Here is a 27040-nt window from a genome sequence, read left to right on the forward strand (position 1 = left end):
GGTCAATCGCGGGATTCTTCACAGTGTGGAGGCGTAGAGAGATCATGGGGTTCAACTCCACAGAACCTTCCAAGTTGCTGCACGTGGTAAGAAGGCATTTGATAAGCTGGCCTTCACTAGTTGCGGGATTCTGTTTAAGAGCCGCAAGGAATGTTGCAGCTCTATAAAACTGGTTATACTTGGAGTGTCCTGTTCAGTTCTGGTCACCTCATTATATGAAATTCTAATACCAGAGGACATGCATTGAAGGTGAGAGGGGTAAGTTTTCTACTCAGACTGTGGTGGATGCCTGGAATGCACTGCCTGATATGCTGGTAGAGGCAAATACATTAGAGGCTTCTAAAGAGACATTTCGATAGGCACATGGATGTGAGGAAGATGGACGGATATGGACATGGTGTAGGTAGGAGGGATTAGTTTTTTGGGTGGGGGGGGGCTTTGATTTACTTTTTAAGCGGGCTCTGACCTGTTCCTGTGCTGTACTCTTCTATGTTCTATAGGAAAGTGGAAGTGTTAGAGAAGGTGCAGAAGAGATTTATCCGGTTACTACCTGGATTAGAGAACACGTTTTATGAGGAACATTTGTGTGAGAGATAGGGCTTTTCTCTTTGGAGCGAAGGAGGATGAGAGGTGTACAAAATTACAAGAGGCATAGATAGAATGGACAGTCTGTGGCCTTCTTCCAGGGCAGCATTGGCCAGTACTGGAGGACTTCCATACAAGACGATTGGAGATGTCAAAGGTAGTTCTTCTGCCCTGAAAGAGAGTGGTAGGTGTCTGGAACATTCTGCCAGGGTGATGGTAGAGACTGATGCAATATAGACATTTAAGAGACTCTTAAGACAGCCACATGCATGAAGTAAAATGGAAGGGTGAGGGTGTTGTAGGAGAGAAGGGTTCAAGGAAGAATTCCTTTCGCCAGAGGGTGATGGATCTATGGAATTCATCGCCACAGACGGCTGTGCAGGCCAAGACACTGGGTATATTTGAAGTGGGGGTCGATAGGTTCTTGATTAGTCAGGGCATCAAAGGTTATGGGGAGATGGCAGGAGAATAGGGTTGAGAAGGAAAATAAATCAGCCATGATTGAATAGCGGTAATTCGATGGGCCGAGTGGCTTAATTCTTATGTCTAATGCTTGACACAATATCACGGCTGACAGGTTTGTACTGTGCTGTCATATTGTATTTTCTGTAACTCACCCTATCGAGCACCAGTATCCTTCGTAAATCTACCCTGCACTCTTTCCAGCTTATAGGCATCTATACAGCAGGGTGTCTAAAACTGAACACAATATTCCAAATGCAGCTTCACCAATGTCTCATACAGCTAGGGTGTAACATCCCAACTCCTACACTCAGTGCCCTGACTGATGGAGGGCAGGGCGCTGTAAGCCTTCTACACTGCCGCATGAGATGTGATCTCACTGACACCTCGGACAAGGTGCCAACGGGACGTGGGAGTATATACCTGTCACCATCACTGTGCGGATGCGGGCGCTCTCGAGCTCCCTGATGACAGAGATGGAGCAAGGCTTCAGCTTGTTCTGCATCATGATCAGCCCCAAGAACTCCATGTTGGTTTCGATCACCGCTCTGTGGAAAAAGGGCAGTGCGGTCAGTATTGCGGACCGAACCTCCAGAGGGGGAGAGGCAGGTTGTGAAAGTGGGGTGGTCTGGCCGGAGGATTAAGGAACGAGATATGATGGGAGGTAGGGAGATTGGGAGGGGAGGTGATACAGGGACTGAGAATCAATGGTGTCAACGACCGCAGGGACCAAAGGTCAGGGCGAGAAATGTTGGCAAGTGCTGACATTGAAAGTAGGAGTTCATGGAGCGGAGGAGTGGGGTGGGAGGTGGCTCAAAGAGTTCTGCAACTCAGAGTCAGCGGTCGCGTTGAGCTCGAGATCCCTCGGGCTATGGGTTAGGGGTAAAGGGGATCAGAGGGGTGAATGTCAGGGATCAAGGTGATCAGAAACAACTAGAGCTGAAGCTCAAGGGTCAAGGAAATCAGAGAGCACTAGGGTTGAAGGTCAAGGATTAAAGGGATCAGAGAGTTTGGGCTGTGGGTCATTCTCAGGGATTTGTCAGGTTAGTGATCGAGGGTTGGAAGTTGGGGGATGGGGAGAGAGAATCTGAATGGAGGATTCGAGGGTCGGGAGGGGGTGCGGGTGAATCTGGAGAGGTGAGTTTCGTCCGTTGTGGTTACCTGTTCACTGTCTGCACCTTGTGCCAGGTCAGCTTGGACTCCAACTTGCGACTGGCCAGCGCGATCACCCTCAGCCCCTGCCGGGTGAACTTCTCCAGGATGTGCGAGAAATCTTCTGGCACTGTCACAGAAAGGGAATGGAAGCTCTAAGTTCAGAGTGAAATTATTGCTGAAGCACATACATGTCACCATACACTATCCAGAGATTCATTTTCTCGCAGACATTGTAGGGAAAAATACAATAGAATTTTACGGAAAACTATATATAAATAAAGACTGTTAAACAATGAATTCAAACTGCACAAATGAAATTAATACTGAGAACATGAGAATTGTAAAGGGTCCTTGAAAATGAGTCTGTAGGTTGTAGAATCAGTTCAATATGAGGTGAGTGAAACTATCCACCCTGGTTCAGGAACCTGATCGTTGGGGAACTAAGACTCCTGTACCACCTGCCTGGTGGTGGTAGTGAGAAGAGAAGTGCTCCTCAAGTGCTCTCTCCCACTGCCCACTGATGTAGATGGTGGGTTTCCAACTGAACTACCAAACCGTATTGGATCGATTGTGAGAACGTGGTCGAATGATCACGTGGGTGAATTGACTGGGTCTCTCATGCATGGAGATCTCTCTTTTCATCTGGGTTTTCAAGTGAGCACATTTTTGTCTCGTAGCCTCTGCTCTGCAAGTTGCCCAGCATGTACTGTTACTAATATGATACAGTAAAATAATGTTTAATCATACTATTCCATTGTTGTTCTAACCTCATCTGTGCCCTCCAGCCCTGTAGTTTGCTGGGCAGAAATGCCTGGAGGTCCGATCCCTGCCCAAGCTTGGGAGAGGGGCTGGATACCCCTGTGGATTCTGACATTCTCCTGACTGCTCCCCCCTATTTCCTCAGGGATGAGACAAATTCTTGACTGTGTTCGGACAGCTACCACACTTGGTCACCTGGGAGGAAGGGTCATATGTTCAAAGTTCAAAAGAAATTTATTACCAAACTAAGTAGAATATAAAAGCAAGGATGTAATGTTGAGGCTTTATACAGTACTGGTGAGGCCTCATTTGGAGCACTGTGAGCAGTTTTGGGCCCTTTATCTAAGAAAGGTTGAGCTGACATTGGTGACGGTTCAAAGGATATTCATGAAAGTGATTGCAGGATTGAATAGCTTGTCACATGAGTAGCCTCAACCTCACCAGAATTCAGAAGAATGAGGGGGAATCGCATTGAAAACTATCGAATGTTGAAAGGTCTCGAGAGAGTGGATGTGGAGAGGATGTTTCCTATGGTGGGGGAGTCCAAGACCAGAGGACACAGCCCTCAGAATAGAGGGCCTTCCTTTTAGAATGACGAGGAGAAAATTTCTTTAGCCAGAGTGGTGAATCTGTGGAATTTGTTGCCACTGGCGATGTGGAGGCCAAGTCATTGAGTATATTTAAGGCAAGGTTGACAGGTTCTTGATTAGTCAGGGCATGCAGGGTTATGGGGAGAAGGCAGGAGATTGGGGCTGAGAGAGAAATGGATCAGCCATGATGAAATGGCGGAGCAGACTTGATGGGCCAAATGGCCTAATTCTATTCCTATACCTTGTTGTTTGTCCTTCGCAATCGAAGATGACCATGGCTTCAAAGTCAAATGGGAGATTGGTGGCTGTGGGTCCGGAGGTGACTGATGAGGCCAATCGGGGCCCTGAAGGCTCGCCCACATGTGGGACACAAGTGGGTGGGTGCTGTCGTGGCAGTGGATGCTGCTCGGGCCTTGCGCACAGCACACTTTCGTTGCGCCTCGATGATGCGCCTGACTTCAGCTGCACGGGCTCCTGTGGTGATCTTGCTGTGCCAAGCTGGACGGTCGAGGGCAAGCGTCTCCCACGTGTTGATGTCGACACCCAGGCCTTTGAGGGACGCTTTCAGGCAGTCTTTGTAACGTTTCTTCTGCCCCCCGACTGAGTGCTTGCCCTGAAACAGTTCTCCGTACAGCAGCTGCGTAGGCAATCGGCTGTCGGGCATTCTGACCACATGTCCAGCCCGCCTGGCTTGGGCTTTCAGCAGGAGGGTGTAGACGCAGCACAGCCCAGCTCGTTCCAGGATTTCCGTGTCGGGGACTTTGTCCTGCCACCTGATGTGGAGGAGTCTGCGGAGACAGCTCAGGTGAAAGTGGTTGAGCTGTTTGGCGTGTCTGCTGTAGACAGTCCAGGTCTCGCTGACGTAAAGAAGGGTGGTAAGGACCACTGCACAGTAGACCTTCAGCTTGGTGGTAAGGCTGAGTCCTCTCCGCTCCCAGACGTTCTCACGGAGTCTCCCAAAGGCGGCGCTGGCTTTGGCAATCCTGTTGTTGACCTCAGTGTCTATGTTCACTGCGCGAGAGAGTATGCTGCCCAGGTAGGTGAAGTTATCGACTGCCTGGAGGTTCTGGCCCTTCACCGTGATGCGCGGCTCCTGGTATGGCTTTCCTGGGGCAGGCTGGTACATAACTTTGGTCTTTTTGGTGCTGATAGTGAGACCGAAGTTATCGCAGGTTTGTGAGAAGCAGTCCATTTCACGCTGCATCTCCTGCTCTGTGCTGGCGTTGAGTGCGCAGTCATCAGCAAACAAGAAGTCTCTGATGACAGTCTCTTGCACCTTTGTAACTGCCTGCAGGCGCCTAAGGTTGAACAACCTGCCGTCAGTCCTGTACCTGACGTGGATTCCTTCTTCATAGTTACGGAAGGCATCTGTCAGCATGGCAGAGAATACCATACTGAACAGAGTCGGGGCAAGAACGCAGCCTTGTTTGACGCCATTTGTCACTGGGAAGGCCTCCGACTTGTCGCCGTCATCCAGAACTTTCACCATCATACCGTCGTGGAACTGCCGGACGATTGTGATGAACTTGCTGGGGTAGCCAAACTTCTCCATGATCTTCCACAAGCCTTCTCTGCTGACCGTATCGAAAGCCTTGGTTAGAGCGACAAAGGTCACGAAGAGGTCGCTGTGTTGCTCCTGGCATTTTTCCTGGAGTTGGCGCGCAGCAAAAATCATGTCCACGGTCCCACGTTCAGCACGGAAGCCGCACTGGCTTTCTGGGAGCAGACCTTGCTCAGGATGTTGGAGAAGGCGGTTGAGCATGACGCGGGCCAGAATCTTCCCCGCAATGGACAAGAGGGAGATGCCTCGGTGGTTGTCGCAAGACTGGCGGTTGCCTTTCCTCTTGTAGATGTGGACTATACTGGCATCTTTCAGCTGTTGCAGGACCCGTCCCTTTTTCCACATGGACTGGAAGAGTACAGTCAGCTTTTGCATCATGACAGGGCCTCCTGCTTTGTATACCTCAGCAGGGATTGCATCGGGTCCTGGTGCTTTGCCACAGGAGAGTTGCTTCACTGCTTTCCTGACTTCATCTACTGTGGGGAGGGTGTCGAGGTTCTTGTTGATCTCTACCTGGGGCAGGTGGGCAATGGCCTCGTCGTTGATGTTGGCAGGGCGGTTAAGGACGTTGTTAAAGTGCTCAGCCCACCGATCCAGAATCTGCTTCTTCTCTGTCAGCAGCTGCGTCTCATCTGCGTTGAGGAGGGGTGAGGAGCCGGAGGACTGGAGTCCGTATACAGCCTTAAGCGCATCGTAGAAGCGCTTTATGTCGTGGCTGTCTGCGTAGCCCTGGATTTCATTGGCCTTCTTGCTGAACCAGCTGTCCTGCATCTCACAAAGTTTTTTCTGCACCTTTCTTCTTGCGTTGGTAAAGGCATCTTTCTTGGCTAGTGACGTGGGGTCGTTCTGTAATGTTGATGTTTCTCCGTTAGTAGTGCCTGTATTTCTTCATCATTCTCATCGAACCAGTCTTGGTTTCTTCGGGTTGCTGGTCCGAGATGTTCGAGGACGGTAGTGTAGACAGCGTCTCTGAAGGCCGTCCACTGTTCCTCAATGCTGGTCCCATCATCCTGTGGTGTGTCTGGCAGTCTGCCTTCAAGGTCATCGACGAATTCTTCTGCAACCCTGCTGCTTTTCAGCTTGGAGACATTCAGCCTCTTTGCAGTCTTCTGCCCTTGGGGTCTTCTCATGGGCAGAATGCGAAGCCTGAACTTGGACACAATGAGGCGGTGGTCGGTCCAGCAGTCGGCACCACACATGGCTCTCGTCACTCTGACATCCATCCTGTCCCTCTTCCTGGTGATGATGTAGTCAATCAGATGCCTGTGCTTCGAGCGTGGGTGCATCCATGACGTCTTCTTACGGGTGGGTAGGTGGAACAGGGTGTTGGTGATGACAAGGTCGTGTGTGGCACATGTCTTGAGGAGCAGAAGGCCATTGTTGTTACACTTGCCAGTGCCGTGTCTTTCAATGATCCCTTCCCAGGTTTGGTAGTCTGTCCCTACTCTGGCATTGAAGTCCCCGAGAACGATGAGCTTCTCTGACTGTGGGATTGCTGAGATGAGGGCGTCGAGTTCTTCATAGAACTTGTCTTTAATGTCATCTGTGTTGGTCATGGTGGGAGCGTAGGCACTAATCAGCGTAGCACGCTTCTTGTTTGCAAGTGGGAGCAGAAGTGTCATCAGGCGGTCGTTGATGCTCTCTGGGTGCTTGATGAGTTTACGGGCGAGGTTAGAATTGATGGCAAATCCCACGCCTGCTTCTCATCGTTCAGCGTTGCTGCGACTGCTCCAGAAGAACGTGTATCCACTACTACGTTCTGTCAGCTGGCCCTTGTCTGCTAGGTGCGATTCGCTGAGAGCTGCTATGTCCATGTTGTAGCGAGCTAGCTCTTTTGCAACCAGTGCAGTTCTTCTCTCTGGTCTGTCTGCCTTGACGTTATCTCGCAGAGTTCTCACGTTCCATGTGCCAAGGTTGAGCACCATCACTTTCTTCTTCACTGTTGTAGGTCGACCGCTATGAGGGATCCCCACCAGCCACGGTAAGCTGGCCAGGGTGAGGTGAAGCAGACTATGTTTGAGGCACCTTTTCGTGCCCCTTCCTCCATGGAGGTGAGCAGAGCGATCCTAAAGAGGGCTGCTCAGACACCCAGGGGGCTGCCGAACTCAACTGCTGCTTCAGTCCAGTAGAGAGCGACCCTACGCCCTGGGCCGCCTGTGTGCAGGTTTGTGACTACAGCTTCCAGTGTATCCGTACCTGCTGCTTCGCCACTCCCCCATCACCACAGGACTTTAGGTTGCGCGTTGGGTGTGAAGTCATGACTTGCGCTTGACGTGGATTAAAGTGAGGGAGAGTTGCGCAGGTCGTCAGCCTCGCTCTCTCGTCCCGGCCTATCTGGACCCAGTGGCAAGACATAGTCGAGACGGCTGGAGATAGGTCAGGATGCAGCGGATGGCCAGCAGTGTTCTGTGTGTCTCACTGTGCCCTCTTAGCGCTCCACGACGCATTGCTGAGAATCGCCTTTCTGCCCATTGAACCAGTGATGGTTTCTTCCGCACAGTCCGCCGAATCCAGGCTTCACACGCTAGGTAGACAAGCCCTGAGTGTTGTGGGTCTACGGCAGTTCTTGCAGCGTGCTCGCAAGCCTCCCTACCCATTGTTGGGCATCCTCATCCGCCTTTGCAGCCGTTGGGAGATGTCTCCTCTTCCGCCTGCTCCGCCGTGGGATGATCACCTTGGATACTGGCCTATGGAAGTGGGCTCACAGCTCGCCGCCGCGCTGGCCGTACCAGGTGGCGGCGGCAGTCTCGACGAGCGGCAGGCCAGCTCCAGGCCTTGGGCCTCGCCCCCTCCGCCTCGCACTGGCTGCAGGCCGTCGACGGTGCCCCAGCCTCGGCCTCACCAAGAGGCGGCATCCCCGCACCGGCCCAGCCTATACCTTATGGTCTTATATGTTACCATATGCTACCTTGAGATTCATTTTCTGGCAGGCATTCACAGGAAAAAAGATTTTTTTTTAAATGGAAAATTCTACATAAACAGATGAAGATTGACAAGGAACCAAAAGAAGACAAACTGTGCAAATCAAAATAGTGAGAATATGAGTCGTAAAGAATCCTTAAAATTGAGGCAATAGGCCATAGGATCAGTTCTGAGCAGAGGTGAAAGAAGTTGCACAGATCGAGATGCAAGAACTCAGTACAATCATCCTCTCCTTCAGAGCACAACAGAATAAGTTCCACTGGCTGGACGAGCAGGGTTCTAAAGGCCGCAACATATCACACCCACCGCCTACTTACTCTGCCCATAATGCCGCTGGCATTTAAAGCAACAATGAAGGCCCTCTGTCTCTGGCAGTGTTTAGTGTTTCCTTCATCATGTCAGTAGCTTCCTCTCGGTCTTCACTACTGTCAGTCATTCAAGTCTCGAGTGAAGACTCAGGAATACCATCGCACTCAGATGTAGAAGCATTCTTCATTGCTGTTTCCGTAACAATTGTTTCACCAGTCAGAGTTGTTAGCCCTGAGCTGAACCCCCAAACCTGGAGGACCAGTGGACCACTCTTAGTCTGGCCTCTACCCTTTAACCTGTTTGGCATGGGCAACCCCACCAAGAGTCAAAGCATAAAGCCCTGACTCCAGTCAACATCGCTCTCCTCTCAGAGGACATCCACCGCCTGACAGCCCCTATTCCAGCAGCCAGAACATTCAGCCAGTCCTACACCAGCACTGATGCCAAAGTACACAGCAGGAACTTGCCAAGGAGTATTCAGCAGTATCTCTGAGACCTCCACCATCCAGACCAAAGATCAGAGGGTAGAACTTTAAGTTGAAATACCAGAGGAAGGGTCCATGAAGGGATGGGGTCTACACACATCATATGCATTTTGCATTATATTTTGTTAGCATGCACAAAATGCCGGCGGAACTCAGCATGTCAGGCAGTATGAATAGAAGTGAATAAGCAGTCAACGTTTCGGGCCGAGACCCTTCATCAGGACTGGAAAGGAAGGGGGTAGATACCAGAATAAAAAGACAGGGGGAGGGGAAGGAGGAAGGCTAGAAGGTGATAGGTGAAGCCAGGTGAGTGGGAAAGGTAAAGGGCTGGAGAGGAAAGAATCTGCTAGGAGAGGAGAGTGGACCGTAGGAGAAAGGGAAGGAAGAGGGATCCCGGGGGAGGTGATAGACAGGTGAGAAATGGTAAGAGGCCAGACTGGGGAACAAAAGGAAAGGGGAGGGAATTCTTTTTAACCGGATGGTGAAATCGATATTCATACCTCCACCCTGAGGGTGGCGTCATCTTGGCACAGGAAGAGGCCATGGACTGACATGACGGAACGGGAATGGGAATCAGAATTAAAATATTTGGCCACCGGGAAGTTCAGCTTTTGGCAGATGGAGAAGAGTTGCCTGTCGAAGCAGAACCCTCAAGTTTAGCATTGTCCAGAATTGCCAGGATTTTCCGTAGAATCCTTTGTTCTACCAACAGCCTCTAGTGTGTCCAGCTTGACTCCTATAACAGAGCCAGCCTTTCTAATCAGTTTATTGACCCTGTTGGCATCATCCATGTTGATGCCAGTGCCCCAGCACACCACCGCATAGAAGATTGTACAACATTTGCACTTTGTGTGCGCACCATGGTCCGGAGAAACATTGTTTTGTTCGTTGTATATATGTACAATCAGAAGACAATTAACTTGAACTTGAGGATTTAGCTTGACGTACCTGTCTCCTTCTTACACAGGCTGGCCACAGTCTCAGGGGCCCCCTTCATGTAAGCCACCAGCCGCCGCTGACCAAGGGTGCAGGTCACCACGCTCATCCGCTGCAGGGCTGAGGAGAAGGGGAACTGGCTGATGATTCCAATCTCGTAGGAATTCTGAAAGGTAGCAAGATGATCTCAACTGAGCAGAGGAAACAAACGCCTTCACAGCTATGATGCGGTGTTAAAGTAGATGCTACAGGCGTGGTGGAATGGGTAACATCAGCCCCGCACAAGCCTGCGCTCCCCTCATTAGCACTGTGGCAAGTTTCTGCCTCCGGACATCAGCACCTGAGAGGACCTATCTCGGGTCCAACACACTGATGCAATCATGAAGGCAGGTCAGTGGAATCAGGTATGTTATTACTGACATACAGTATGTAGTGAAATGTGTTGTTTTGCGGCAGTAGCATGGGGTAATACATAAAAATTACTATAAATTACAAGAATATATAAAAAATACATAATACAAAAGACCAGCAAAATAGTGAGGTAGCATTCATGGGTCACTCAGAAACTTGAGGTTGGGGAGGAAGAAGCTGATCCTCAGCAGAGTGCCTGGAGGAAGCGTGTGTCCTCAGGCTCTTAGACCTCCTCCATGATGGTAGTAATGAGAAGAGGGCACGTCCTGGATGGTGAGGATCCTTCATGACAGAGCCATCACTTTTGAAGATGTCCTCAATGGTGGGAAGGCTGGTGCCTGCCCATGTTGTTGCTGATTTGAGTTTGCAACCCTCTACAGCTTTTTCCAATGCAACCAGTCAGAATGCTCTCCATAGTACATATGAAGAAATTTCCTAGAGTCTTTGGTGACATACTAAATCTCCTCAAGTTTCTCATAAAATGTAGCCACCTAATCATGGGACAATTTACAATGACTAATTAACCAACCACCCAGTACACCTTTGGACTGAGGGAGGAAACCAGAGAATCATGTTTCAGAGAGTCATGGCGAGAACTCCTTACAGGCAGCAGTGGGTCACCTGTACTACAAGGCGTTGTGCTAACCACTACGTGTTCCCCCCAGGATAGATCCTGTGAGATGTTGACACCCAGGAACTTGAAGCTGCTCTACCTTTCCCTCGAAGAGCACTGGTGTGCGTTCCCTCAACTAGGAGTTAAATTTACATGCACACTGCATGTTTATTACAAGATTTACACAAGTCTTTATTATGATTAGCACTTTACCCCTGAAACAGTAGCTTTTGCTCTCTGGACCCCATTGTGTGTTGTCTCCTCTTTCCTCACCACTCCACATGAAGAGACAGTGTTTCAGAGAGCAGAACAGTATAGAAACAGGCCACGAACACCAGAACATCTGTAGATCCAGGGCAACGCACACAAAATGCTGGAGGAACTCAACAGGTCAGGCAGCATCAATGGAAGAGAGTAAACAGTTGTTATTTTGGGCAGAGACCCTTCGTCAGGACTGGAAGGGAAGGGGAGAAGTCAGAGCAAGAAGTTGGGGATGAGGGGAGGAAGATTTACAAGGTGGTAGGTGATAGTTGAAACTGAAAGAAGGGGAGGGACTGAAGTAAAGTGTTGGGAAGTCAATTGGTGAGGAGATAAAGTGCGAGAGGTTGGGGAATCTGATAGAGGAGGACAGAAGACTATGGAAGAAAGGAGAAGAAGAGGAGCTCTAGAGGTGGGTACTGGGCTGGTAAGGAGATAAGGTGAGAGAAGGAAACAAGAATGGGGAACGGTAAAGGTGTTGGGGGGGGGAACAATTAACATAAGTGTGAGTAATTGATGTTCATGCCATCATGTTGGAGGTAATCCAAACAGAATTTAAGGTGTTGCTCCTCCAACCTGAGTGTGGCCCCATCCAGGTGGTATAAGAGGCAGTGACCATGTCAGAATGGAAATGGGAGGTATAAATGAAGAAAACAAAAACAAGACCTTTAGACCATTATCTTTATGCCGATCTCCTTGCCCAACTAATCTCATTTGCCTACATTAAGAGTGCATCCTTCTCAGTCTATTGAAGTGCTTGTTTATTATCTTAAAAACATAATGATTGTAAACAAGGATGTAATGTTGAGGCTTTATAAGGTGTTGGTCAGACCACATGGAGTATTGTGACCCCTTATCTAACAAAGATGTGCTGGCATTTGAAAGGACCCAGAGGAGTTTCACGAGAAAGATTCTGGGAACAAAAAGGTTAAGGAGAAGCAGTGTTTGATGGCCCTGGGCCTGTACTTGCTGGAATTTAGAAGAATGAGCAAGGGAGACGGGGAGTCTCATTGAAACCTATTGAAAGGCTTAGAAAGAGTGGATGTGGAGGGGATGTTTCCTATAGTACGGGGAGTCTAGACCAGAAGGCACAGCCTCAAAATAGAGAGATGTCCATTTAGAAAAGAGTTCTAGTTATAGAAAAGTACTGCACAGAAACAAGCCCTTTAGTCCATCTAATCCTCGCAAAAATCACTTAAACTGCCTACTCCCATCAACCTGCACTGAGACATTCATGTCCCTCCCATCCCTGTACCTATCCAAACTTCTCTTAAAACGCTGCAATAGAGCTTGCATGCACTGCTTGTGCTGGCAGCTCCTTCCACATTCTCATCACCCTCTGAAATTTGCCCTCATGTTCCCCTTAAACTTTTCACCCTTAACCCATGACCTCTGGTTATAATTCCACTCAACCTCAGTGGAAAAAGCCTGCTTGTGATTACCCTATCTGTACTCCTTATAATTCGGTGTACCTCTATCAAATCTCCTCTCAACATTCTACGTTCTGGAAGAATACAGTCCTAACCTATTCAATCTTTCCTTATAACTCAGGTCCTCCAGACCTGACAACATCCTTGTAAATTTCCTCTGTACCCTTTCAACCTTATTTACATCTTTCCTGTACGTAGGTGACCAAAACTGAACACAATACTCCAAATAAGGCCTCACTAATATCTTATATAACTTCAACACAACATCCCATCTCCTGTACTTTGATTTATGAAGGCCAATGTACCAAAAGCTTTCTTTACAACCCTATTTACTGTGACACCACTTTCAATGAATTATGGAGATGAGAAGCAATTTCTTTTTATGGCAGAGGGCAGTGAATCTGTGGAATTTATTGCCGCAGGCAGCTGTAGAGGCCAAGTCAATGGGTATATTTAAAACGGAGGTTGATAGTTTTTTAATTAGTCGTGTGTGTACAATGATAACACTGTATTTGCCTTCCTTGTCACCGATTTCCCCCGGGATCAATAAGGTATGATTATGACTATGACTCAACATGCAACTGCAGGGAATCCTGCACCAGAACACTTTTCACCTCTGATTGTGAATTTGCTCTCTGTTTAGAAAATAGTCTACACCTTTAATTGTGTAATTCACTTGGAGGAGAAGCTCAGGTCTATGTTAAGGGTGAAATCACAGTACCAGCCTCACCACACCAATGTTACAAACAGCAAAGGCTACCTGACCCAGTCCTCCCTGGGATGATGTACAAGGACCTATAATGTGACACAGAGAGCACAGTGTGACACTCACCATCAGCTCCTGAAGCTCCTGCAGAAAGGAGAGAAAGAGAAAGAATTATTACTAACCAAAGAAATGTTACAAACAAGTTCTCTGTTACCCTTGTTACACATTGATACACTGTTATTAACAAAGTCTATGATGGTTAATGTGCTCTGTTTCCATTTCCCAATCAAATAGATCTATGGCAGAGTGGGTAGATCCTCTGCCTCCCAGCTCCAGGGACCCTGATTTGATGCCAATGTTATTATACACACACGACCTCGCCAGCCTCTGGGGTTTAGACTCTTCAATTCTTCAGAGTATGGCCCCTTTAAAGATTCTGGCCCGCTCTGCTAATCGGTGGCCATGTTTTGGCACCAAGACTTGGATATATAAAGAGCACCTGAACTCAGGTTCGGGGCTCAATTGTCAGCTCAACTTTGGTTCAGTCTGTGATTGCTTTTAGGATTTCTGTCTCGTTTGGATTCTCATCTGCTATCTAGTCAAGAACCCTGTTGTCATCTCAGTCTCAAAATTGTGTCTCGATTCTAGTCTCGGATACTCCAGCACTTGGGAGCTTACCATCCTCGCCTAGGCCTCTTGTCACACTGTGTGTGTGTGTGTGTGTGTGTGTGTGTGTGCGCATGTGTGTGCGTGCGTGCGCACGCGCACGCAATTACCATGACCTCCCTCTGGGTGCTCTGGTTTACTCCTACATCCTAATGAGATACGGGGCAGTGGGTTAATCGATCCAGTATACTGTCATGGGCACACATACCTAAGGTATAAATACTACGAATATTAGCTTTTGGGAGCAGCAGCACCACAAACATAAATTATAAATAATTTACATGGCAAAATAAACAAAAATAAGATTTAACATTAGTGCAAGTTGAGGGAAATGCAGTCTGAACTAGAATCAGCGTTTTTCCAAGTATGTTCAAGACTGTGATGGCGGTGGGGGTGGGGAAGAAGCTGTGGTTGAACTTGGAGGCATGGGGCTTCAGGCCTTTGTAAATTGTCCCCCAGTGTGTGGGTTTTACTATACTATAACACTATGTGATACAGCACGGCAGCACCTCTATTTCCTTAGGAGTCCGCAGAGATTCAGCATGACATCTAAAACTCTGACAAACTTCTATAGATGTGTAGTGGAGTGTATATTGACTGGCTGCATCACAGCCTGGTATGGAAACACCAGTGCCCTTGAATGGAAAATCCTACAAAAGGTAGTAGATATGGCCCAGTCCATCACCAGTAAAGCCCTCCCAACCACTGAGCACATCTACATGAAACACTGTTGTAGAAAAGCAGCATCCATCATCACCGACCCCCACCACACAGGCCGTGCTCTTTCCTTGCTGCTGCCAACAGGTAAACAGTGCAAGAGCCAGAGGATTCACACCACCCGGTTCAGAAACAGTTACTACCCAACAACCATCAAACTCTTGATCAAAAGGGGTTGACCACACTCACTTGCCCATCCACTGAGATGTTCCCACAACCAATGATCTCACTTTAAGGACTCTTTATCTCATTGTCTCATGCTCTTGTTTTTTACTGCTACTTATTTATATTTGCATTTGCACAGTGTGTTGTCTTCTACACTCTGGTTGATCTTTCATAGATCTTGTTACAGTTACTATTCTAGATTTGCTGATTATGCCTGCAGGAAAATGAATCTCAGGGATATATGTGGTAACATATATGTACTCTGATAATCAAATTTACTTTGAAGTTTGATATTCAACAGAATGCATGTTGTGAGGAAGCAGTGGTGAAAAAAAGAGTTGGCTGGATGCTTCTTCAGTTGATGCCACTAGGTGGTGCTGTTGGCTGTGTTTTCGGGGTTTGGTTGAAACAAGGAGAAACTTAATCTAGGACCTTCCCTGGGGAAGATGTGGGGTGTGTGTGTGTGTGTGTGTGGACACCGACTGTTAAACAGCAGACAATGAAGGGCAATGAAGGGTCACAGCACTGACAGGCACCTTGCAGCCCAAATGGAGACTGACTTATGGAACTGACTTCGAAATGACATTATCCTGAGTGATGGGAGTTATCCAGCATGGAAACAAGCGGCTATTCAGCCCATCTACACTTTGTTGACTGTTCAAACTAATCCATTTTTTAAAAATTCTCACCACATTCCCATTAACCTCCTCCCAAATTCTACCCTTTGCCCACACACTAGGGGCAATTTACAGCAGTAAATGAACCCACTGACCGTGCCTTTAAGAAGCAGAACACCCACATGTCCCAGAATGTGCAAACCACACACACACACACTCAAGGTCAGGATCGAACCCAGGGTCTCTGGAGCAGTGAGGCTTTACCCGCTGCACCACTGTGCCGTGGTCATTAGAATGAATCTCATTTCACGGTAACACTGGAAAAAAAAAGGTGTCATCACCATTACATTCATCAAGGGGCCAGCTTTTAACGACTAAGAACTTGCCTACCCAGAGGGTATGATTGCCCCAGGTCTCTAACTATACAACTCCAATTTAATTAGTAATGCAAAAACAGAAATAAAAAGAAGTAGTGAGGTAGTGTTCAAGGGTTCAATGTCCGTTCAGAAATTGATGGCAGAGGGAAGAAGCTGTTCCTGAATCACTGAGTGTGTGTCTTCAGGCTTCTGTACCTCCTCCCTGATGGTAACAATGAGAACAAGGCATGTCCTGGGTGCTGGGGTCCTTAATGATGGATGCCGCCTTTTTAAGAATCGCTCCTTGAAGATGTCCTGGATACTACGGAGGCTAGTACCCTTGATGAAGCTGACAAAATTTACAACTCTCTGCAAATTATTTTGGTCCTGTGCAGTAGCCCCTTCCCCACCAGACGGTGATGAAGCTGGTTAGAATGCTCTCCACAGTACATCTGTAGAAATTTGAGTGTTTTTGGTGACATATCAAATCTTCTCAAATTCCTAATGAAATATAGCTGCTGTTGTTCCTTGCTTGTAGCTGTATCGATATGCTGGGTCCAGGATTGATTTTCAGAGATATTAACATCTAGGAACTTGAAATTGCTCACGGTTTCCACTTCTGATCATCCCAGTTCTGATTCTGAGAGAATCATATATTAAGAACATCGAGGGATATGCACAAATGTGGTACTATCTTCCCAGCAGGAGTTACAGAAACCGGAAGTCCCACACCACCAGATTCAGGAACAGCTACTTCCTTTCAACCATTCGGTTCTTAAACCAACCTGCACATCCCTTATCACTACCTCGGTATAGCAACACTGTGACGACTTTGTACTACAACGGACTTTCTTGTAAAAATTATGTATAATTTATGTCTATATTTTTCCTGTGAATTTTGGGTGTGTCTAACGCTCTGTGCCTGTGATGCTGCTGCAAGCAATTTTGCCATTGCACCTATACATATGTGAACTTGTGTAGATGACAATAACTTCCTCTTCAGGCTAAAGATTAACCTGAAAATGGGAACTGTGATGAGGGGCCAAATGGTTTTCTGTTTGTATTAATTAATTAATTAATTAATTAATTTGTTTTTTTTTTCCTTTCATGGCTACTTGTAAGGAGATGAATCTCAAGGTTATACTCTGATAATAAATGTACTTTGAGCATCACAGTCAAGAAGGCAGCATAGACACAGAGCACTACAGCACAGAAACAGGCTCTTCGGCCCATCTAGTCCATGACTACCTGTTATTTTGCTTGGTCTCATTGACCTGCAATGGGCCACAGCCCTCCATACTCCTCCCAGTCATGTACTTATCAAAATTTCACTTAAATGTGGGAATCGAACCCGTATCCAACACTTCCTCTGACAGCTCCAGCCACACTCTCACCATCTTCTGAGTGAAGCAGCTCCTCCTCTGGTTCTCCTTAAATATTTCCTCTTTCGCCCCACAGCTATGACCCTCGATCTAGTCTCACCCAACCTCAAGGGAAAAATCTGCAGGTATTTATCCTATCTATTGTCGGCATCATGTGCCGTGTTGTATGATGTGGTTGATCATGGTCTTTCCATAACCATGATTGCTTCTGGGCAAACTTTTCTAGAGAAGTGGTTTGTCATTGCCTTCTTCCGGACAGTGTCTTTACAAGACAGGTGACCCCAGCCATTATCAATACTCTTCAGAGACTGTCTGCCTGGCGTCAGTCAGGGTCACCAGATTGGCTTTTCTGGTGGCAAATTCCAGAAATCTGGCTTTCCCCCCCCAATTTGGTTGGTGTCAGAAAATTCATTTGGCTTTTTGGCTTTTCCCTGGCTTTTTACATGCTAAGATTATCTGCACAAAAATTACATAACATCCTTTTTCTAAAACATTTTCCTTTAAGGAAAATGTTTTTTGGTCAATTACATTTGGCAATATTTCTGCCGCCAAGAGTCTGGGCAAGAAGGCGCCAACCAGCAAGTCCGCAACACAGTCACGTGCCGACCCGTCCAGGTGGGTGCAGTTTTTCTCGGACCTCCAAAGTGTTTGGATGTGATTTATAATCATACTGATCGACCGTGAAGTGTACTTTCTATATGTAACAACGTTTTGTGGTGAAACTGTGATGCCTTCGGTTGTTTTTATAAATCATTTCTTATCAACACCATTCGTCATGTTGTCAGAGAAATGGAAAGCTTCTTATGACAGCAATCGTAAGTACAGTAGCAAATGGGAAGAAACATTTGTATGGATCCAAAAGGCTGCTGATGGATCGGAGGCAGCTTATTGTAAGTTGTGCCACTGCACCATTGTACCAAGAATTAGCAACCTTTCAGATCATGAAAAAATGGGAGAAACACAAGCGGAGAACTCCATCAAAAGGCCAGTCACAAATTAATGTAACAAAGACTCCTAGGCAAGATCATGATAATGTTAAGGCAGCAGAGTTGCAAATTACTGTAAGCATGACCTGCCATTGTGCGATACGTACAGTTGACCACCTGAGTGAAGTCATGATGGCACATGAGCATGGGAGCACACTGCAGCACATAAAGTTACATAAAACTAAATGTGCATGCTTAATCAAAAACATCATTTCACCCGCACTGAAAACTGATCTCATTGATGACTTTCAGAATGAGAAATATGCCATCATTATAGATGAATCTACTGACATTTCAACACAAAAAACACTTGTGTGTTTTAGTTCAATTTTTAAGTGATAGGACAAAGGAAATTGTAACTGGATTTCTAGGTTTAATTCCGGTGCAAGAGGCTACAGGAAGAAACATATTCAATTTGATTGACGAGGAAATCAAAAGATGTGGCCACAGTCTTGCAAATTGATTGGTTTTGCATCAGATGGTGCATCAAACGTGGTTGGGTGTAATAACTCTGTGTGGTCTAGACTAAAAGATGTGTCTTTCTGTGTGCAACTCAAGTGTATCTGTTGTTCGCTGGCACTGTGCATTCAATATGCAGTATCCAAGCTACCATCAAATACTGGATTTTTGCTGTCAGAAATATCCAATTGGTTTCGCCATAGCGAATTAAGACGAGAAGCATACAAAGAGTTGAGTTTGCAACACCTGTTGTGCAGGAATTTGAAACATTGAACAGCCTTTTTCAGCAAACCAAAGCTGCTCCTCATGAATTGTAGCAACAAATATTCTTACACTAGAAGAGTCTTCAGAACAGACTGTATGTTGCCAAAAGACAGAAAAAAAAAATTATGAAGTTGATTTTGGTATCAAATTGTTAACAGCATGTAATAAGTTCATACAGCAGAACAACAGTGCTGAGGCCCATCTAGAAATAAAAAACGTCGAAGAAAGATTTATGTCTATGCTAGAATAAGCTCTCAGTCAAGTTACGTGTAGACTTCCGCTGCTGAGAGATACATTTGAAAGTTTATCAAAATTGAGCCCTGTGATAATTTTAAATCAAGTTTCAAGGCCCATGTTTTCCGAGTTACCCTTTATACACCTTGCCAGAAACAACGTCAGCATTATTAAAGAACAATACAGAAAAATGCCTTTTGTGGATTGAAAAGAAGCAGCTCCATTGAAGAAAGATGGACTCCCTACGGACACTGAAGAGTTTTGGCTTGGTGTACTTCACCATCAGGCATTTAAAAAGGTTGCAACACACATCAAAGTTGCTGGTGAACGCAGCAGGCCAGGCAGCATCTGTAGGAAGAGGTACAGTCGACGTTTCAGGCTGAGACCCTTCGTCAGGACTAACTGAAGGAAGAGTGAGTAAGGCAAGTAAGGTTGCCACCTTTGCCCTTACTTGCCTAATAACCCCTGTCAGCAATGCTGTAGTTGGGAGGATATTTTCTCTTGTATCCTCTGTTAAAAGGAAGGCAAGAAACAGAATGCAGCTGAATGTTCTTGATGCTAATGTGAGAATGAGGGCAGAACTATTGCTTTCAAGCAAATGTTGCAAAGACTTCACTGCATGTCCAGAAATGCTAAAAAACTTCACATTGGACAAGGTTTATGCCGTATGTTCCACTCATTCCAGTGAAAAGGATAGTAATAACCTGGATCTGGAGCTTTTCATGTGATGTGAGCATGGGGAAAATGTTGAAATCTGTGGCCCCCCTTCTCCTGGCTTTTTTCTAGTATTGTTTGGCTTTAAATCAAAATTTCAATCTGGCAACCCTAGTGTCAGTGGTCACATAACCAGGACTTGTGATATGCACCGACTGCTCATACAACCATCCACCACCTGCTCCCATGGCTTCACGTGACCCTGATCGGGGAGCGTGGGGGGTGGGGGCCAAGCAGGTGCTACACCTTGCCCAAGGGTGACCTGCAGCCTAGCGGAGGGAAGGAGCATCTTACACCTCCTTTTCCGTTCCACCTCCCATTTCTATACCTCTCATAATTTTGCATCTAACATCAAGGAACCTTACCATCCAAGGCATGCCCTTTTCTCATTACGACCATCTGGGAGGAGATACAGGGCATAGAATATCGAACAGTATGTCACAGGAACAGGCCATTCGGCCCACAGTGTTGTGCCTAACCAGCTATAAAGTAAATCAAAAAACTCCCAAACACTAACCCCTCCTACCTACACAATGTCCATATCCCTCCATCTTCCTCTCTATATTCTGCAATATAACACCTCTACAAAACAAAAAAAATTCTCAGTATGTCAGTGATAATAAAAATGATTTAGACTGCTTCGCTTTATGCCACGAGTGAGATAAACTCTTTCCCAACTGTACCCACTACCACCTACCAAGTCGGCATCGCCGCAGCTGGGCGCAGCAGAGGATGACTGCCGGGGCGGGTGCACAACGGTAGGCATGATCTGGTCGTGCAGGGCCGTCTCTTCAGCCGTGGGCTCTTCCAGGACCTGCCAGGATATAGAGAAAGGAGAGGTAGGTGGGAATGTTAGCACTCGTTTCGAGAGGAAATGCTTAGCTGGAGAACTGTAACTGGTTCCAGCATCAACTTGAGAAAACAATATCAAAAGTAAATTTTTCCTGCTCACAGGGCTTTTTTTTAATCACACAGAAGGCCATTTGGCAGGTGTCGAGTTTATGCTAGGACATACTGCTGTTGGTCAGATCACATTTGGAATATTGAGAGCAATCCTGGGATGTGTTTCTCCCTAGAGAGGGTGCAAAATGTTCAGAAGATTGATCCCAGGAATGAACAGCTCCTCCACCTGCTTTCAGAGCCCAAGCAGTCCTTCCAGGTGAAGCAACACTTCACCTGCAAATCTGCTGATGTCGTTCTGTTGTGTCTGCTGCTCCCAATGTGGCCTCCTCTACATTGGCCAGGCCTGTTGTAAATTGGGGGACCATTTTGTTGAGCCCGTGTTCCATCCGCCAAAAGCAGAACTTCCTGGTGGCCAAACATTTTAATTCCAATTCCCATTCCCATTCCTACATGTCAGTCCAAGGCTCCTCTTGTGCGAAATGAGGTCACCCTCAGGGTGGAGGAGCAACACCTTATATTCTTTCTGGAGAGACTCCAACCTGATGGCAAGAACATCGATTTCTCCTTTCAGTAAAATTTTCCCCTCCCTCTCTGCTCCTCTTGTATTCCCCACTCTGGCCTGTTACCCCTTCTCACCTGCCTATCACTTCCCCTGAGTCCCCTCCTCCTCCGCTTTCTCCTATGGTGCACTCTTCTCTCTTTCAGATTCCTTCTTCTCCAGCCCTTGACCCTTCCCAACCACCTGGCTTCACCTATCACCTTCCAGCTATCCTCCTTCACCTCCCCCCCCACGCCCCAGCTATCCTCCTTCACCTCCCCCCCAACCCCCAGCTATCCTCCTTCACCTCCCCCCGCCCCCTCAGCTATCCTCCTTCACCTCCCCCCCACCCCCTCAGCTATACTCCTTCACCTCCCCCCAACCCCCTCAGCTATACTCCTTCACCCCCCCACCCCCTCAGCTATCCTCCTTCACCTCCCCCCCACCCCCTCAGCTATCCTTCTTCACCTCCCCCCAACCCCCTCAGCTATCCCCTTCACCTCCCCCCAACCCCCTCAGCTATCCTCCTTCACCTCCCCCCACCCCCCTCAGCTATCCTCCTTCACCTCCCCCCACCCCCTCAGCTATCCTCCTTCACCTCCCCCCACCCCCTCAGCTATCCTCCTTCACCTCCCCACCACCCCCTCAGCTATCCTCCTTCACCTCACCCCCACCCCCTCAGTTATACTCCTTCACCTCCCTCCACCTCCTCAGCTATCATCCTTCACCTCCCCCCCACCCCCTCAGCTATCCTCCTTCACCTCCCCCACCCCTCAGCTATCCTCCTTCACCTCCCTCCCACCACCTCCCCCCACCCCCTCAGCTATCCTCCTTCACCTCCCCCCACCTCCTCAGCTATCCTCCTTCACCTCCCCCCATACCCTCAGCTATCCTCCTTCACCTCCCCCACCCCTCAGCTATCCTCCTTCACCTCCCTCCCACACCCTCAGCTATACTCCTTCACCGCCCCACCCCCTCAGCTATCCTCCTTCACCTCCCCCCCAACCCCCAGCTATCCTCCTTCACCTCCCCCCGCCCCCTCAGCTATCCTCCTTCACCTCCCCCCCACCCCCTCAGCTATACTCCTTCACATCCCCCCACCCCCCAGCTATCCTCCTTCACCTCCCCCCACCCTTTCAGCTATCCTCCTTCACCTCCCCCCACCCCCTCAGCTATCCTTCACCTCCCCCCCACCCCCTCAGCTATCCTCCTTCACCTCCCCCCCACCCCCTCAGCTATACTCCTTCACCTCCCCCCACCCCCTCAGCTATCCTCCTTCACCTCCCCCCCACCCCCTCAGCTATACTCCTTCACCTCCCCCCACCCCCTCAGCTATCCTTCTTCACTTCCCCCCCACCCCCGTAGCCATACTCCTTCACCTCCCCCACCGCTCAGCTATCCTCCTTCAGCTCCCCCCCACCCCCTCAGCTATACTCCTTCAACTCCCCCCACCCCCTCAGCTATCCTCCTTCACCTCCCCCCACCCCCTCAGCTATCCTCCTTCACCTCCCCCCACCCCCTCAGCTATCCTCCTTCACCTGCCCCCCACCCCCTCAGCTATCCTCCTTCAACTCCCCCCCACCCCCTCAGCTATCCTCCTTCACCTCCCCCCACCTCTTCAATAGCGATGCCTTCCCCTTCCTTTCTAGTCCTGATGAAAAGTCTTGGCCTGCAACATTGACTGTTTATTTATTTTCATAGATGCTGCCTGACCTGAGTTCCTCCAGCATTTTGGAAGCATTGTGTTAGATTTCCAGCATCCTTAGACTTTCTCAGGCTTAATGAACGAGGAATGTGTGCTGTCTCTCTAGGCCTATGTTCAAAAGAATGAGGGGGAGATATCATTGAAACTTACTGAATATTGAAAGGCCCGGCAAAGTGTGTGTGAAAAAGAGCGCTGTAGAGGCCAAGTGGTGTCGCAGCAAACAGCTGGCACTCAATGGCAGTAAGATCAAAGAGCTGATTGTGGACTTCAGGAAGGGCAAGATGAGAGAACACAAACCAATCCTCACAGAGGGATCAAAAGTAGAGAGAGTGAGCAATATCCTGGGTGTTAATACCTCTGAGGTTCTAACCTGGTCCCAATGTATCGATGCAGCTATAAAGGAGGCAAGTCAGTGGCTATATTTCATGTGAAGCTTGAGGAGACTTTACATGTCACCTAAAACGCTTAAAAATTTCTATAGATGAACTGTGGAGAGCATTCTAACTGCTACATCACTGTCCAATATTTGGTCGGGGGGGGGGTGTGAATGCGCAGGATGAAAGTAAGCTGCAGAGATTTGCAAAATTAGTCAGCTGTATCATGAGCACTAGCCTCCATTGTACCCAGGACATCTTCAAGAAGCAGTCCTCAAAAAGGCAGCGTCCATCATTAAGGACCCCCATCACCCAGGACGTGCCCTCTTCTCTTTGTTACCATCAGGAAGGAGGCACAGAAGCCTGAAGACACACACTCAGTGATTCAGGAACAGCTTCTTCCCCTCTGTCATCTAATTTCTGAATGGATATTGAATCCATGAACACCACCTCACTACTTTTTATTTGTTTTTGCACTATTTAACCATTTCTACACACACTTACTGTAATTCAGCTTTTTTCTATATTTATCATGTACGTCATTGTACTGCTGCCGCAAACTTCACAAATTTCTCGACATATGCCAGTGATATTAAACCTGATTCTGATTCTGAAATTGATGGGTGTACTTAAGGCAGTGGAGATTGATAGCTTGGTAAGGGAGTTAAGTGTTACAGGGAGAAGATGGAAGAATATTGAAAAAGAAAACCATGATAGAATGGGAGAGCAGACTTAATGGGCCAAATTGACCAATTCTGCTTTTATGTCTCATGGTCCTATGGAGGTTAGAACATAAAACACTAAATTACATGAAAATTCACTTCAGCCCTATCAAATGCTACCTTAAATACACCTATCGACTTGGCCTCTACAGCCGTCTGTAGCAATGGATTGCACAGATTCACCGCCCTCTGGCTAAAGAAATTCCTCCTCACCTCTGTCCTAAAGGGACGTCCTTCTGTTCTGAGGCTGTGCCCTCTCGTCCTACACTTGCCCACTATAGGCAACATCCTCTCCACGTCCATTCCATCTAGGCCTTTCAACATTCGATAGGTTTCAATGAGATCCCAGCTCATTCTTCTAAATTCCAGGCCCAGAGCCATCAAACACTCCTCATAGATTAACCATTTCATTCCTGGGATCATTCTTGTGAATCCCCTCTGGACCCTCTCCAATGTCAGCACATCCTTTCATAGATAAGGAGCCAAAACTCACAAAACTCCAAGTATGGTCTGACCAATGCCTTACAAGGCCAAGTTGATAAAGGCATCGTTGCACAAGGATTCTAAGGTTGGAAGCAGGCAACATGGACAGGAGTGAGGAGGAGGGGGATTAAAGAAGGGACACTGTGATGGACAGTCTCAGATTGGGGGGGGGTGTTTTTGTCCACCGTGAGCCTCCTCACCCATCCAGTCGCTTCGAACATCTTGCAGTCCAGGGGATCTCCAGACAGCTTCCCATCAATGTTCGTCAGAGTATGGCAGGTTGCCATGGCGGCAACGAAGCAGGACCGAGTAAGGCTCTGGGTGGCCACGTTGGGCTCCAAGGAGAAGAACCTGCTGAGACAGAGAACTGTATTGGCTGATAGTGATCACCAAGTCCCACCCTTCTGTCAGCTCTCTTTACATTTGACCCATACAGTCAACACCTGCTCAGCGAGTGACTATCTCTTGCTTAATTTTTCCTGTAAATTATTTACTCCATATCTGCATCAAACCCCACCCCCTCCCCGACAGCCTCACCCTCACCCTCACTGCAGCAGCTCTACTTCCTTAGGAGTCTGCAGATATTCAGCATGACATCTAAAACTTTGACAAACTTCTATAGACGTGTAGTAGGGAATGTATTGACTGGCTGCATCACAGCCTATTGTGGAAACACCAAAGCCCTTGAACGGAAAATCCTACAATATGTAATGGATTTGGCCCAGTACATCACAGGTACAGCCCTCTCAACCATTGAGCACGTCTACATGAAATGCTGTCACAAGAAAGCAGCATCCATCATCAGAGATCCTCACCACACAGGACATGCTCTCTTCTAAGAGTAAGATAAAGGAGATAGTGATGGTCTTTAGGAAGACCAAGCCTGCACTGCTCCATGTTACTATTAATGGTGAGGACATGGATGTGGTGAGGACCTACAAGTACCTGGGGGTGCACTGAGATGACAGGAGAGTGGAGCAATAACAGAGGCTGTGTACAAGAAGGGCCAGAGTCACCTCTACTTCATGAGGAGACTGAAGCATTTTGGAGTATGCAGGCCTCTCCTTCACATGTTCTACCAGTCTGTTGTCACCAGTACAATCTTCTATGTGGTGGTGTGCTGGGGAAATGGCATCAACACTGGTGATGCCGACAGGCTCAATAAACTGATTAGAAAGGCTGGCTCTGATATAAGAATCAAACTGGACACTCCGGAGGCTGTGGCAGAACAAAGGAAAATCCTGGCAATTCTAGACAATGTTCCTCGCCCTCTGCATGCCACCTTGGCTGAATAGAAGAGCACTTTTAGTAACAGACGAAGACAACTGTGCTGCTCCAAAGAGCACTATGTGAGGTCATTTTTACTTTCGGCCATTAGGCTTTATAATGTCAACCTATAGCCAGGGAAGTGATGACCCCCCTCCTGTTAGACTGTTTGAGGTAACTTTTATTCTTTCTTTACTTTTCTTCTAATACTTTTATATCTGTACACTTGTAATGCTACTGTGACACTAATTTCTTTTGCGATCAATAAAGTATCTACCTATCTAATCATCTCAATACTGCCATCAGGTAGAAGGTACAAGAGCCTCAGAACTTGCACCACCAGGTTCTAGAACACTTACTACCTCTCAACCATCAGGCTCTTGAACAAAAGTGGATAGTTACACAGACTTGCCCCGTCATTGAAATGTTCCCACAACCAATGATCTTACTTTAAGGATTTTAGCTGATTATCTCATGTTCTCATGATTTATTGCTATTTATTTATACTAGCATTTACACAGTTTGTTGTCCTCTACAATCTGGTTGATCAATCATTGACCCTGTTATAGTTACTATTCTATAGATTCCTGCCCACAGGAAAATGAATCTCAGGGTTGTATGTTGTGACATATATGTAGTTCGATAAAATTCACTTTGAACTTTTGACTGCCTCACCCTCACCTGGATCAATTAACCCACTGACCATACCCAAGTCTCTTAAATGTCCCTGATGCATCAGCTTCAACCACCAATACTTACAGTGTGTTCCAGGCACCCACAACTGTGTCAAAACCTAAATCTCCCCTAAATTTTCCTCCACACTCCTTAAATGGATGTTCTCTGGTATTGACCTTTGCTGTCCTGGGAAGGTGGTACTGGCTGTTTACTCTATCAAGGCCTCTTATAACCTCAAGCACCTCTCATATTCCTCCGTTCCAGAGCCCTAGCTCCCTCAACCTATCCTCACAAGACATGCTCTCTAATCCAGCTAAAGCTTCCATAGGAAGGTAAGGCATAGAAACAGGCCTTTAAAATGGTTTAAACCATTTAAACTGCCTACTCCTATCAACCTGCACTGGGACCATAATTCTTGATAACCCTGCCATCTACGTACCTATCCAAACTTCCCTTAAACATTGAAATCGAGCTCGCATGCACCACTTGCTCTGGCAGCTCGTTCCACACTCTCATAACCCTTTGAGTGAAGAAGTTTCCCTTCATGTTCCCCTTAAACTTTTCACCTTTCACCCTTAAACCATGACCTCTAGTTGTAGTCCCACCCAACCTCAGTGGAAAAAGCCTGCTTG

At 47.5% G+C, this 27040-nt stretch overlaps 1 protein-coding gene across 2 annotated transcripts in view; it reads right to left on the reverse strand.

Annotated features, from left to right (window-relative positions):
* LOC140197829 (polyamine-transporting ATPase 13A3-like) overlaps positions 1-27040 on the reverse strand; it is a 129278-nt gene that overhangs the window by 35186 nt on the left and 67052 nt on the right. For both annotated transcript variants that reach the window (XM_072258305.1, XM_072258304.1), the window contains exons 15-20: positions 24668-24818; positions 20440-20556; positions 13309-13326; positions 9777-9930; positions 2209-2329; positions 1471-1595 (exon numbers count right to left, since the gene is read on the reverse strand). In XM_072258305.1, coding sequence (XP_072114406.1) covers positions 1471-1595; positions 2209-2329; positions 9777-9930; positions 13309-13326; positions 20440-20556; positions 24668-24818 — 686 coding nt within the window. The remainder of the gene's footprint in view (positions 1-1470; positions 1596-2208; positions 2330-9776; positions 9931-13308; positions 13327-20439; positions 20557-24667; positions 24819-27040) is intronic.

The sequence above is a fragment of the Mobula birostris genome, chromosome 5 (assembly GCF_030028105.1).
Source record: "Mobula birostris isolate sMobBir1 chromosome 5, sMobBir1.hap1, whole genome shotgun sequence".
Lineage (NCBI taxonomy): Eukaryota > Metazoa > Chordata > Chondrichthyes > Myliobatiformes > Myliobatidae > Mobula > Mobula birostris.